Consider the following 13018-nt stretch of genomic DNA (forward strand, 5'->3'; position numbering starts at 1 on the left):
ATATGTTGTAATTCTAAAATAAGTGTCCTGAGATTCACAGTACTATGGACTGTAGTACTGCACTGTTTATGTTGTACTACAGTCCATACTTTGTCAGAACTGAGAGGGCTAGCTGGGGACTAAACCTCACTTATCGGCGGCTCTTGTCAAAGAATGGCTATAAGAGGGCACATTGTGGAGTGGGGAAACCGTGAGCAAGTTGGCAAGGTGTCCGTACTCAAGGAAGAGACAGGTTTAACTTAAACATAACAACTATTTAATATCTCTAAATTAGGATAGAGGAGGTTACAAAATTAAGTCCTAATATAGATATGCTCAATAAACGATGCAAGATATAAATCGTGCGACCATCTAATAGATCTACGAGTCTATTTGGTGCGTTCTTTGGATGAACATTACTACTAGTAACTTATAAACTATTCGGCAGAGAGAGAGAGAGAGAGAGTTTACAATAATCATTTCATTCTAAATGAATACCTCGAGTCCTGATCTCTTCATAGCTCCTAGATTATCGGTGAATTGGCTGATGGAGCAGAGTCAGAGGATATGGCAGAGTCGGGCTGGAGGTGATCGTTGAGGAATATGGTGGGACAGGTCCTGTGTCTTCTGTTGATGTCCACGCCGAGGTCTGCATTCAGCCCCTTTTTATATCCAATTTAACAGAAGCTGACTCACACATCAGGTGATGAAAGGGGTCATAAGTTCGATCTGTCACTAATGATTGTTGATCAAGAATCGAACGTTTAGTCAAATGTATTACCTTTTAACCCTTTACCCCTGACATCTTGTTTATGTTTATTTTGAGATCCCTCTGAAGGCAATATAGGTCAGTCAGGCAATATTATTTTAAAAATTCACTAAAAATCAAATTATCATTATATCTATATGAAAAAAATCACATACATTTATTAATATCTTTAGTTTTAAATACAATATTTTTCAATACATTTTATTTAAAAAAATTTATAACAAAAAAATAATATATATCAGAACTAACATACGAACTTGATAATTTGTAACATTTTGTGAAAATTAACATTGTCTAGTTACCTAGTTGTTTGCTGGCACTGAGCCAAGAAGACATAGAATATCGTTTTGTACAATTCGATATAAAATTTATGCATGTAGGTTTATTCGTTGTAAAATTATCGCACATTATATCAAACATGTGTTTGAAATCAAAATTTTATTCTGCTATCAACTAATATAATGAACTAATATACTTTATTCACTTCATATCGAACGAAATTATATATTTTTGTAATAAACATATGATTACCAGTAGCAATACATGTAACATTTGCAGATATTTTCGATAAAAATAAAAAAATATATAAAATACCAAAACTGAAGACCACAACTTGAATATTTATAACGTGTTGACTTATTATAGCTAAATAAACTTATTATAGCATAAATGAACTTATTATAGTAATATTATTGCATGAATATGCTAAAAATGAAATAAAAAATTACCGGAAAACAATTAATTAAGAAAAAAAAGCATTAATTAAAATGTTTTAAGTCAACAAAACACCACCTGGATCAGTACCTTCGGGGGCAAAGGGTTAAGGACTGTTAGGAGGGTTATTACCCATAATCAACAGTCGAGGGGTCGGAAGGTTAAGTTTTGTTTTACAACTTGTGTAACAATTGTTTATAGTTAATCCGACTTTTAATTGACTCATTGATGTAGTCATTGAGTAAGACATGTGTCATTCCTGACCTATCTGACCTTTTTAAAATAAGTGAAAGTAATGAACTCTCCAAATTACAGGGTTTTCACATCATACAGTCCATAATATGTAACAGTATGGAACAGTGTTAAAAATGGATCAATTAATTTTATAAATTTATGTCAAAGGTTAACTTTTTAGATTCTCTTTCAGTTTTCACAGCTCACAGTTTGGGAAGCATCAGTACTATATCTTTAATGCATAAAACACATTCTTGTAGATCTAGAATAAACTTGTATCTTATTTTTTAAAAATATTTATATCTTTTTACTCTTTTTTTTTGTTTGTTTCTTGGCATCTAAAAACAAGAAAAACAGCCCCATTGTTTTTAATAATAACAAAAGAAAGTTTAAAAAAATGCTTTGTACCTTGGGATACCCATGGGATACCCATAATCAACAGGGTTCAAAAGTTTCAAGGTACAAAAGTTTTCTGTCCTAAGATACATGGGTAAACACATGTATTTAATTATGCTAATAACTTTATCAGTTATTGGATTATAAATAAATTGCATTGAAAAAGTTTATTACAACATGATGGATAATTACTGTATATATTTTAAAAATTATCAGTTTACTTACTTTTCACAAAACTTGACTCATTGTTAACATAAACCTTGATATTTGATTGATAGCACAAATAAAAACTAAAATGAGTTCAAATTTCACTTACAGTGCTACCTAGTGACTAACACAATATTGTATTAATGTTCGACATCTACCACAGACAAAAATGGTTGTATTCCAAAGTTTCTCTAGGTACTGTACAATATGTCCTAATGTACTGTACAACAGTCTCCTCTATGTATTCTAATAATCTATTTAAATGAATTAATATTTATTACTTAATTTTGATGATGATAATGAGAATCATGTGCAGAAATAAACAGAAATTTCAAAATAATTATAATATCTTAATTTTATCTTTATTCAGAAAGCAATACCAATAATAATACTGGTCTGGAATCTTTAGATATATTAAGTGGAACAGTATCGTCACCAAGTTCTGGCTTATCAACTCGCAGGTATTTTAAGATTCTATTATTAATTTCATAGAAAATGGTTTTAACCAAACTAAAAAAATAATCTATAAAATAATGGTTAAAACAAATTTTTATTACTGGTATATTTCAGTTTACCTGTTCAGTATGATATATACATTTTTTAATGCTTAATCAATACTATTTATTACATGAATTATTAAAACTAATAATATTTAATGGAGTAATAGATTATTTTGATATTTTCAATTTTATTTCTCTTGACATTATCTATTGTTATTTTTAAAATTTTATATTTAGAAATTTCTTTATCAGTTCTAAATACAAATGAATACTGTGTACATCAGCACGAGTCAACTGGGCATATAAAACAATTTCATGATTTTGGTGCACACACTATATAAGTCAGTTCCCAAACTTATTGTAGGCTACCTATCAGCTAAAACTGAATGTGAATATGATAGTCTATGGCAAAGAATGTAATAAGGTTATACAGTGGAACCTCACTTAATAAGCATAATTCGTTCCATAATCTTACTAGTAATGTGAAACACTCATTAAACAAAACGATTTTTCCCATATAAATTAATGTAAAATACAATAATGCGTTCCATGACGAAAAAAATACTCAAATATTTATGTATAACGTTTATTCAAGGAAGATTATACAATATACCGTATTTTACGGACTATAAGACGCACCTTAATTTTTAAGCAATTTTTAAAAAAAATACCTATAGGAGGCTACGGACTATAAGACGCTCCTGAATTTTGGAGGCAATTTTTTGAAGAAAAAAGTGCGTCTTATAGTCTGTAAAATACGGTACATTGTTCAGGAGCATGAATCGTCATCATCATCATTTCTTCTAGCTCGGAATGAACCAACCTGAAATGCAAATTCGATTTGCAGAAAACAAAAAAAAATCACAGATAATGTGTGTGATAAACACGCCAAATGATATGCTAAATTCTTGGGCTATGTAAAGGCTATAATTAAATGTAGGCAGTTATGCTGCCATCTCATATTAAATTTAATAATTATAAATAATTAATTTTTAATTTAGACATTTTAAAAATTTAATTTGGAATTTGTCATTAAACTTAATACGAGATGGCAGCATAACTGCTTTACATAGCCCAAGAATTTGGCATGTTTATTATATAACAGACTATAGTTGTTGATGTTTATACACAATGTGTGTGAACACAAACTTGTGTTCACACTCATTATGTATAAACATCAGTCTGTGTTTAGACTCATTTAGCTAGCATCTTAGTGTCACTTGTGATCACATGTTTCCAGTGACACTAAGATGCTAGCTGAACGAGTCTAAACACAGACTGATGGAGCATGCACACAGTCCAGAACTTCCCCTCTCCTTGTCACTTGTTATGTCTCCTGTTTCACTGTTACATAAACACTAAACAATACTTTTCAATATATGATGCATATATTTTTTTAGTTTGTAGAAAAACAATGCAAGCAAGAGGTACTTGTAGGACACCAAGAAATCACTAAAAATCTTCAGCGAGTTATATTTGTAAGAATTGTATTGCACATCAAGTTTACTGATAAACATATTTAAGCAAAAATCAACACCTCCAATAAAGCATTTATAGTTTACATGATGTAGTAGTAAAATGGTACTGCTACATATAGTATATGATAACAGAACACTATAGTATGTTTTTTCTTATACTGTTGTTTTGCATCAGTGATACTGTTGGAATATTAACTGTTAGAAACAGTGTGTGGTGTAGTGTATTCATTTATACTTAATTTTTATTATTTAAAATACAGGTTAGTAAGTTCACCAAACATTAGTTAAATATTTGTGGTGGTTCCCTGGAGTTACAAGAAGTGGTTCACAGCAATTGGTAGGAGAACTGTTCCACTTATTTACCATTCTGTGGTAAAGGTCTGAATATTCTATCACTGTTTAAATTGATCTGTAGTTTTGGGGAGATTTTTTTCAGGCTTCAAAAATATTACCCTAAGCTAAGTTTGCAATGCCATGTGAACCACTATGAAGAAACACTAATTGAAGCTAAATGTTCATATTGTAGTATGTTAGACAACTAGAGTTAGTGTGATTGGTCAAAAAAGTTTTGAATACTAGTTGTGAAAATTTTATTGGTTGTACTGACTGAAGTTTGTCAAAAGTTGATATTTTGACTTCTAATAAACTGGTTAAACAGTTGCCAAAAAGGGATGAATTGGCAGTTTGTATGTACAGTACATTGTAGGGATTTGTATGTCAATGTAAACCTAGCTTTATATGTTGGCATACACCATAAGTATTTGGAACATTGCTTTAAATGAAACTGAAGACGTTATTATTTTACTCAGATTTTATATATAGCATTTTATATAATAAATTCTTTTATTCAATAAAATTAACTACAATAATTTAATGATTTGATAATCAATCAAATACTTTCACTCATTTATAATTTTAAAACATTATAATACAATGTGAACAGTGAACAATTATGTTTTTAAATTACAGTTTTTACAACTACAAATTGCAACATATATAAATGAATTATGGACACTTTAAAGCCTAAATTTTATTTAATTCAAATTCTTTTGGTCACAGAAACATTTATTCTTATCCCATTTTTCATATATAAATATAGTATTTAGTATCTTTTTGCTATATTTAAAATTTTGCATTTTTAGGAATTTATTTGATGATATATAATGAAAAATAAAGTTGGCCATAAATTGCATTCATTTATTTATATGCTTCTAAATTTTTTTTTGTATTGTATTAGATGAAATGAATTATTGAAGTCATTTTTAATTTTAAATATTTTATTTTGAAAAGAATGATGTAATGATTTATTCAGATTTATGATGATCATATTAGCTGTTATATTTTAATGATATATAGTCTTAATTTTTAATGTTTTATGATTTTATTGGTAAATTCTTATTTTATAAATTGATATAAGGATTGTCTTTATTAAAAGAAAAATTTCTGTTGTATAAAATTTGTATAAAGGAATTAATATAAAAATAAGTTGTTATTTATAAATTGTCAAATAATATAGTAATATTGAAAGAATTAAATTTTGATATTATATTGATTTTATTTTTATTATTATTATTATTTTGTTAAGACACAATAAGCTTTCTGAAATGTTTTAGACAAATTTGTCTTATAAGAAAGTTCAGTACATATGTTTTGTTAATTTTTTTTATTGTAAAACTATATTCTATCTAATTATTTATTAGTCTGTCTTTAAGGGAAATGATGCGTCGTGCGACTTCTGCTGCTCGTAGTCTTGCTGGTCTTGACAATAGAGATCCTGATGTTGCAATACCAACATTGAGTTGGCCCCCAGAACCAGCAGAAACAGGTAAATATTATAATATAATAAAATGCTATAATATTGTCGTAAGAAATTCACATATTTTCATTTGATGAAAATATGTGAATTTGAACTATAGAAATAACTCTGACTTTTTTTATACAATATGGAAAAACAACTGTTTTTTTATAACTTGTATATTATAATAATTGAATACCTCTTGGTCTATGCATTTTTGTAATATTTCAAATTTTTTTATGGCCAAAAAAAATTGAAGAATAAATTAAATTTATTACATTTTAATTTATAAATATGAAATTTGTTTTGTCTATTATGATACATTATGAAAATGGACCTATAGTCTTATTGTTTGATTATTGAACAAATTTCTCTTCAAAATTAGGTAAGTTTCATTTTAAAGTACAACTCTAATTACTGTAAAAAAATTATCTATCATATACAGTTTATTTTGTTTTAAAAAATACTCTTCTTAATTAAGATGATAAAACAATTTTTTCTGAACACTTCCTTAACTGTAAAATAATTATTGTTATACCTTGATTGATATTTTCGTTGTATATATACTGTTAGTGCACGTTGTATGTTAATTGATAATTAAGGTTACTGACTTAATGTGAAAATTATTGTTTTTTCAATTGTTCTGTAATCTCTCTTCACTTTTCTTTCATTAATCTTGATTTTTAGGTTGTGGAAAGTAGTGATGGTACAATACCAAATTTCTCCTGATTCTGATACCATTCTGATTCTTTTGAATACTTTCTAAAGTTTATTTTAGTTTAGAAAAATTAATGATTTACATTACAAGCATGGTACATTCATTAATTAATTAACATCAATCTGAAGAATGGAAAATGATTGGGAACTCCAGAATCAATCTATCAAAAGAAACATGAAAATTCTCTATTTATAAGTGGACATACATGCTTTTATTGTGCACTACAAAATAAATTTGTAAACTTATTTCAGATAATAAAGTTAATATTGCAACACTACCTTCAAAGAAATTACAACTAATTAATTTACTTTTACTTGAAGAACTGTTCTATTATGTCATGTTGGGTCACCCTCTTTGGAAACTGCTTCTTTGGCCAATGCAATGACCACAGGGAGGGGAAGATAAATGAGAAGATGCTTTTTTTTTATATATATACTTTTTGCAATGGGCATGTTTTGTAAATGATTTAACTCCATCATATTTAATACCAGCTGGTTTTGCAAATGAGCTGAACAAATGTCATAGTCATGAGTTAACCATTTTTTGAATTCATTCACTCAAACCATGAATATCTAGACCAACTCATCATGAAAAATCAGTTTTTAAAACTCAAAATGGCATTAAACATCACAAAAAGTATTTTTACTCAGAATTGCATGAATCTTATTTGAAAATTTAACATATTACAACACATCTGTGAATCATCATAAAAATTCATAATTATAATGAGAAAGTCATTTTATCAATACATGTAAACATACTAAATATTAAAAACAATTTTATATAATATTGTTTCAATTAAAATATAATTTTGTTTAAATTTTAAACTGTTTTGCTGACTGCCAGCCTCTATTTGAAACTTGATAGCCTGATAGTTCAGTGTTAACTCGGTTATAATTAAAATTTTTAAAAACATGCATCAGGCTGGTAAGTTTCACAATTTGCCAAAATTTGTTCTAAGAACATTTTTGAATATGCAAGTTTTGGCTAATTGTGGAACTTACCACCAGCCTGATGCATACTTATGAAGTTAAGCCATGTATTGTTACAAAAAAGACTCAAAATCCAAGTAACAAATTAATAAAATTGCAGATAATAAGTAACGAATATCAAATGAACATGCGATTATCAACAAATATTTTTATACATCATTGGCATTTCGCTAAACAGGAAGTGATATCACATTTTTCGAATTTCTTATAACTAAAAACAAACGCTTCAAATCAAGAAATGGCCCTACCATTTTTGACTCAAAATTATCTCTTCTACAACCCCTCAAATCTTTTTACACATTTTTGTCATACCCTGTATGACAAAAATGCTGGTTAAGTTGGCTGGATAGCAATCCTAAATTCACCGTATCTCCCCTAAAATGGGGACAGTTAGAGCATGGTTACTAGATTATTTACTAGATAATCTAGTAACCATGCTTAGGGTCCTCTGTGACAGACATCACCTTGTGTATGGGAGGCATTGCATACTCTCTACTTTGTCGCTGCTTTATTGAAAAATTTCATGTTGACAAACTAATATTTAATTGTTAATATTGTAATTTTAAAAAAATTTTAATCTTCAAGTGAAACAAATAATTAATTTTCTTATAAAATGTGGAAGAATTGGAAATCGTGACAAGATTTTCTTGATTCCAATTCCTGGGAAATGTCCAAATTTCTCAGTTCCTGATTCCGATTAATCATCCCATCACTAGTTGAAAGTTTGGAAATACTTTGATAATAACCAATAATAAAAACAAGAGCTTAAGCTAAACAAGAGATCAAACAATAGGCATATTCACAATCTGTAGCTTTTCTCACAATTCTGGTTTTCATAGCTTTTTTTAAGTCATGAAAGTGTTGCTTTTCATAACCTTGTTTATTAATACAAATTTTTTATACTAATACAAAAATTAATTTATTTAGTAATTACTATAAATATGAAATATTAATATTTTTAAAAGTACATATGTTAAAATTAGTTTTTCACAATTCTATTTCAGCATTAACATAATTTTAACTTATTATAAAGTCAGTACAGTATTTATGAACTTAATCATTTTCAAAGTTAATGACTTTTATCAGAAGTATAAATTACAGTTAGAACAAAAAATATAAATTATTTAAAAACTTTGTTGGCATTCTGTTATTTATTCTTTCTATTAGAGAATCATTTTGAAAACATTTAAATTCTAACAAACAATTTCTAAATACATTATAATTAATTTCATAAACTATTCTTTGTATATATTAGAATTCTTACATAAATTTTGTAAAATGTTTTTATTTTAAGGTTCGTTATCATCTACTGTTGAACCATCGGAGCGACGTAACACAGCTTTGAATGTTTTAGGTTTGCTTTGTGAATCACCTGTTTTGAAACCTTATTTAAGAGAACTTCTTACAGCTAAGTAAGATTTTTTTTTTTTGTTATTACACATATAAACAGATAAGAACTTGATAATTTCATAATTTTTGTATTTTAGAGATGCTGAAGGATGTACACCATTTATGGGAGCTATAGCTGGTCGTGCATATCCCGCTGCATTATATTTAATGGATACGTCACAACGGATAGCTCGTGAGACTATGAGTGATGTAGAAGGACAACAAAAGATTCTTCAAAGTATGTTGTATCCAAGAGGCTCGCATCCGGATGATTCACCACTTCATGTTCTTTGTTGTAATGACACTTGTAGTTTTACATGGACTGGTGCTGAACATATTAACCAGGTATGTAATTGACTTAAAATAAAATTTAAATTTTGCATTTATATTTACTTAGTTAATCTATTTCAGGATATTTTTGAGTGTCGGACTTGTGGATTAACTGGATCGTTATGCTGTTGTACAGAATGTGCTAGAGTTTGTCACAAGGGACATGACTGTAAACTTAAGAAGACATCTCCAACTGCATATTGTGATTGTTGGGAAAAATGTAAATGTAAAGCATTAATCTCTGGTCATCAAGGTGCTCGATATCATTTATTAAATCGTTTAATTAGTGAAACTGATTTGGTTACTTTGCCAAATAGCAGGTAAATATAATAAATATTTTCAAGTATGTATAAAAATTACTTACTGATTTTAAATATCAGTCAGATTGGATATTGTCAGTAATACTACATTTTCTAGGATGATAAAATAAGTTATTTTTTAGATTAATTTATGATTAATTTCTTCAATGTGCTACTATAGTTGATATTACTAATAAACAAATACAAAATAAAAACTGCCTGAATAGCCCAAATAAAAACAGGCCATTAATTTTTAGTTGATAAATATGTTTTTGAAGCAACTTGAGGTGTATCTTCATGTACAGTATAAATGCTGGAATATGAACAACAAATTCAGAACTTTAAAATTATCATGGCAGAGAATGTGTCATTATTTGGTGTTTTAGCAAAAAGGTGGTATTTTTTATTTATTTATTTATTTTTTAATAAAATTAAACTAAAAATATTCAGGACAAAATCTAAATATTTTACTAAAATTTTAACTGTAAAAATAGAATGTTAAATTACAAATTACACCTATCCCTCGATTTACACGGAAGATAGGTTCCTGAGAAAAATGTGTAAATCGAATTTGTATCTTTTTGAATGTAAAACCGTGTAAATCGATAAGTATGCAAAAAACCCATAATTTCGTTGTTTATTAATTATGAATTTTTTTCAATTTTTAAAGGTACATAAATTAAACAGAAATATTGAAAGGCAAAAAAAAATATATTCTTTTATTAATTAAATACAAAACACAAAGGAACAAAAAATAAAATCTGAAAGATTCATAAAAATGTAATGTAATGTAAAAAATGTAATTAAAAATAATGTAATCGTTTGTTACTTATGAATATGAAAAATTAAAATTTTCTGGTTTAAAACTATGTGCAATGAATGCAACTTCGTGCGTATGGGGGAGTACCCTATATCGGTTTATCGGTTACTATTTGACGGATTGAAATAAAACTGTCACCTAGAATCCTAAATATCAACTATAACATATAATTAAGGTGGATTGGAATATAGATGTAGATTAGAGTTAAAAATTGTTCCTTTTGATCATAGCCAGTTTATTTTCTACATTTATTTTTTAAACCGTGTAAAAGCGAAAACGTGTAAAACGAGGGATAGGTGTATTTTAGCTCTGGTAATTTAATCATTCTGTTTTCATTAACTGCCATGACCTTTATTACTTTCTAAGAGAGATTATGCAAATATTGCTACCAAGCATGTACCACAGACTATGGGATTTTTTGTTTATTATAATGTCTTTAGAACATTCTGTAATTTTGATTTTTTGAGGATCTTAGCTTCTTGTACTATTAATGAAGTCTCTCCTGTGTGCATTAATGTTTTTATCTATTGTTGTTTCAATATTACTTTATATTTTCTTACATTGTTTCTATCTTAAATGATTTTTAGTAATGTCTGCATAAAAACATTCGTGTTTCATTTGTCTGTAAAATACTGTGAGCTTGTAAACTCCAGCCTTTTTTATCTTCTATATTTTTCTTTTAATTTTAATGAATTAGTAATACTCATGTCTTTCTTGTAATTTAAATGCTATTCATTTATGTTTAATATCTTTGTATATTGTTACATTAGAAAGATTTAGAATTTTAAATTGTCAACTTTAGAAATAGTAACAATGCTAAATTCATGTTGTATCTAATCATAGAATTGAAACTTTTTTAAATCAGCTTTTAGCTAGAGTATTTTTGTTAAACATTGTTTTTTGTATTATGTAATGAATATTAAAGATAATTTTTCTTATTTATTTACTTAGTATTGTTACTTTATATTCAAAGACAAAAATGTTAAGTTTATTTGTTCAAAAGTAATTTATTTAGTTAACATTTTCAAGATATAATCCTTCCATCTTTTTCTTACACAATTGAACCTGTCTATCTCAAATATATTTATCTCAAAATTAATTTTTTTTCTCCTGTATTTTCAGCCTAAATTGTATATATTTTTAACATTTATTTCAAATAATTTTCTTCTAAAATCTCTATATCTCAAATTATGGACTGAAATGCCAATTATAAATTCTAGGGTCAGCAACTACATTTTGATATCATAAATTGTAGTAGAGAAGCATCTCTTGCAATACAGTACATAGTTACAATTAATGCTGCTGTGAGAAGCTGAGAGCAAAGGGAGGTTCCCTATTGACTGCCTAGTTGGCAATGAGTTGATAGAACCCTCTCACTTTGTCACTGGATGGCTATTTGCTATCTTGTCGTCGGGATTGCTTGTCAGACTGGTGTCAGAACCTACTGACATCAGGACCTGACACCAGTTAGGATAAGGTTAAAGGCATCCTAACTGGTAAATCATACACAAATGTGGAGTACGAGGGTGGATTTGACTGTGGGAACATGATGGGTAAGTCAATAATGTCCAAAGTTAGATTAAGACAGGTAGACTGATTAACAAACAACATAAGTTTAATATAACTATAATCTAGAGTATATAGGATACTATGCAACACAACTATATATGAAGAGTACTTATACTAAAGCTACGCGACTAAACAACTGAGTATGTCACAAGTAAAAATACCGTCCTTACGGTTCCGTCTACTTAGGGCTATGTAGATTGCAAGAGAGAGAGTTTACACTTCTTTAAGTAGTTTATCTTTGTTAGGTAACCGATTTGACCTCTTGGAGTATTGGGTCGTCGTCGGTCTTCATGTGGAGGTCTAGAGCTGGGACAGATGAAAGCTGTCTCAGTCACTTCTTGGAGTGTCCATTGAGTATGGCCATGGAGATGTCTACCTTGGAATAGGTCAAGGCTCTGGCGAGGCTGGAGTCCCTTGGGAATATGGCTCTGCTTGGGTCACCTATGGTGGAGTCTGCTCTGTATGGTGCCTGGGATATGTTTGCCTTGGGTATGGTGAGGCCAGAGATGTCCACTCTGTATGGTCTTTGGGATGTCTACCCTGAGACTCTAGTTCTAGCCTCTTTTATCCTCCTCAGGCCTGGGAAAACCCATCAGGTGATTAGATGTTTGGAAATGCAATTGCAGGTGTAAGATCATATGTGAGCTTATGATGATGCTAAGATATCATTTAAATGGAGTTGATAATACCATATTTGGTTCAAGACCTGTAAGATTCATCCTGTTTACTTGTTCAAAAGTTGACTTTCCCCTCTTTTCACAATAGATTGTTATAATTCTTTAGCAATTGTTGATGAAAAGGGTGATATTCAATCTATTTTCTGTGCGAT

General features: G+C 28.7%; 1 protein-coding gene across 1 annotated transcript in view; it reads left to right on the plus strand.

Moving 5' to 3' along the window:
* Nucleotides 1–13018, plus strand: part of hyd (E3 ubiquitin-protein ligase hyd) — a 169577-nt gene that overhangs the window by 98747 nt on the left and 57812 nt on the right. The window contains 5 exon segments of the mRNA XM_067286014.1: nt 2670–2760; nt 5978–6102; nt 9077–9194; nt 9270–9516; nt 9583–9821. Coding sequence (XP_067142115.1) covers nt 2670–2760; nt 5978–6102; nt 9077–9194; nt 9270–9516; nt 9583–9821 — 820 coding nt within the window.

Source organism: Centruroides vittatus, unplaced genomic scaffold (assembly GCF_030686945.1).
Source record: "Centruroides vittatus isolate TY-2023 unplaced genomic scaffold, ASM3068694v2 scaffold_324, whole genome shotgun sequence".
Lineage (NCBI taxonomy): Eukaryota > Metazoa > Arthropoda > Arachnida > Scorpiones > Buthidae > Centruroides > Centruroides vittatus.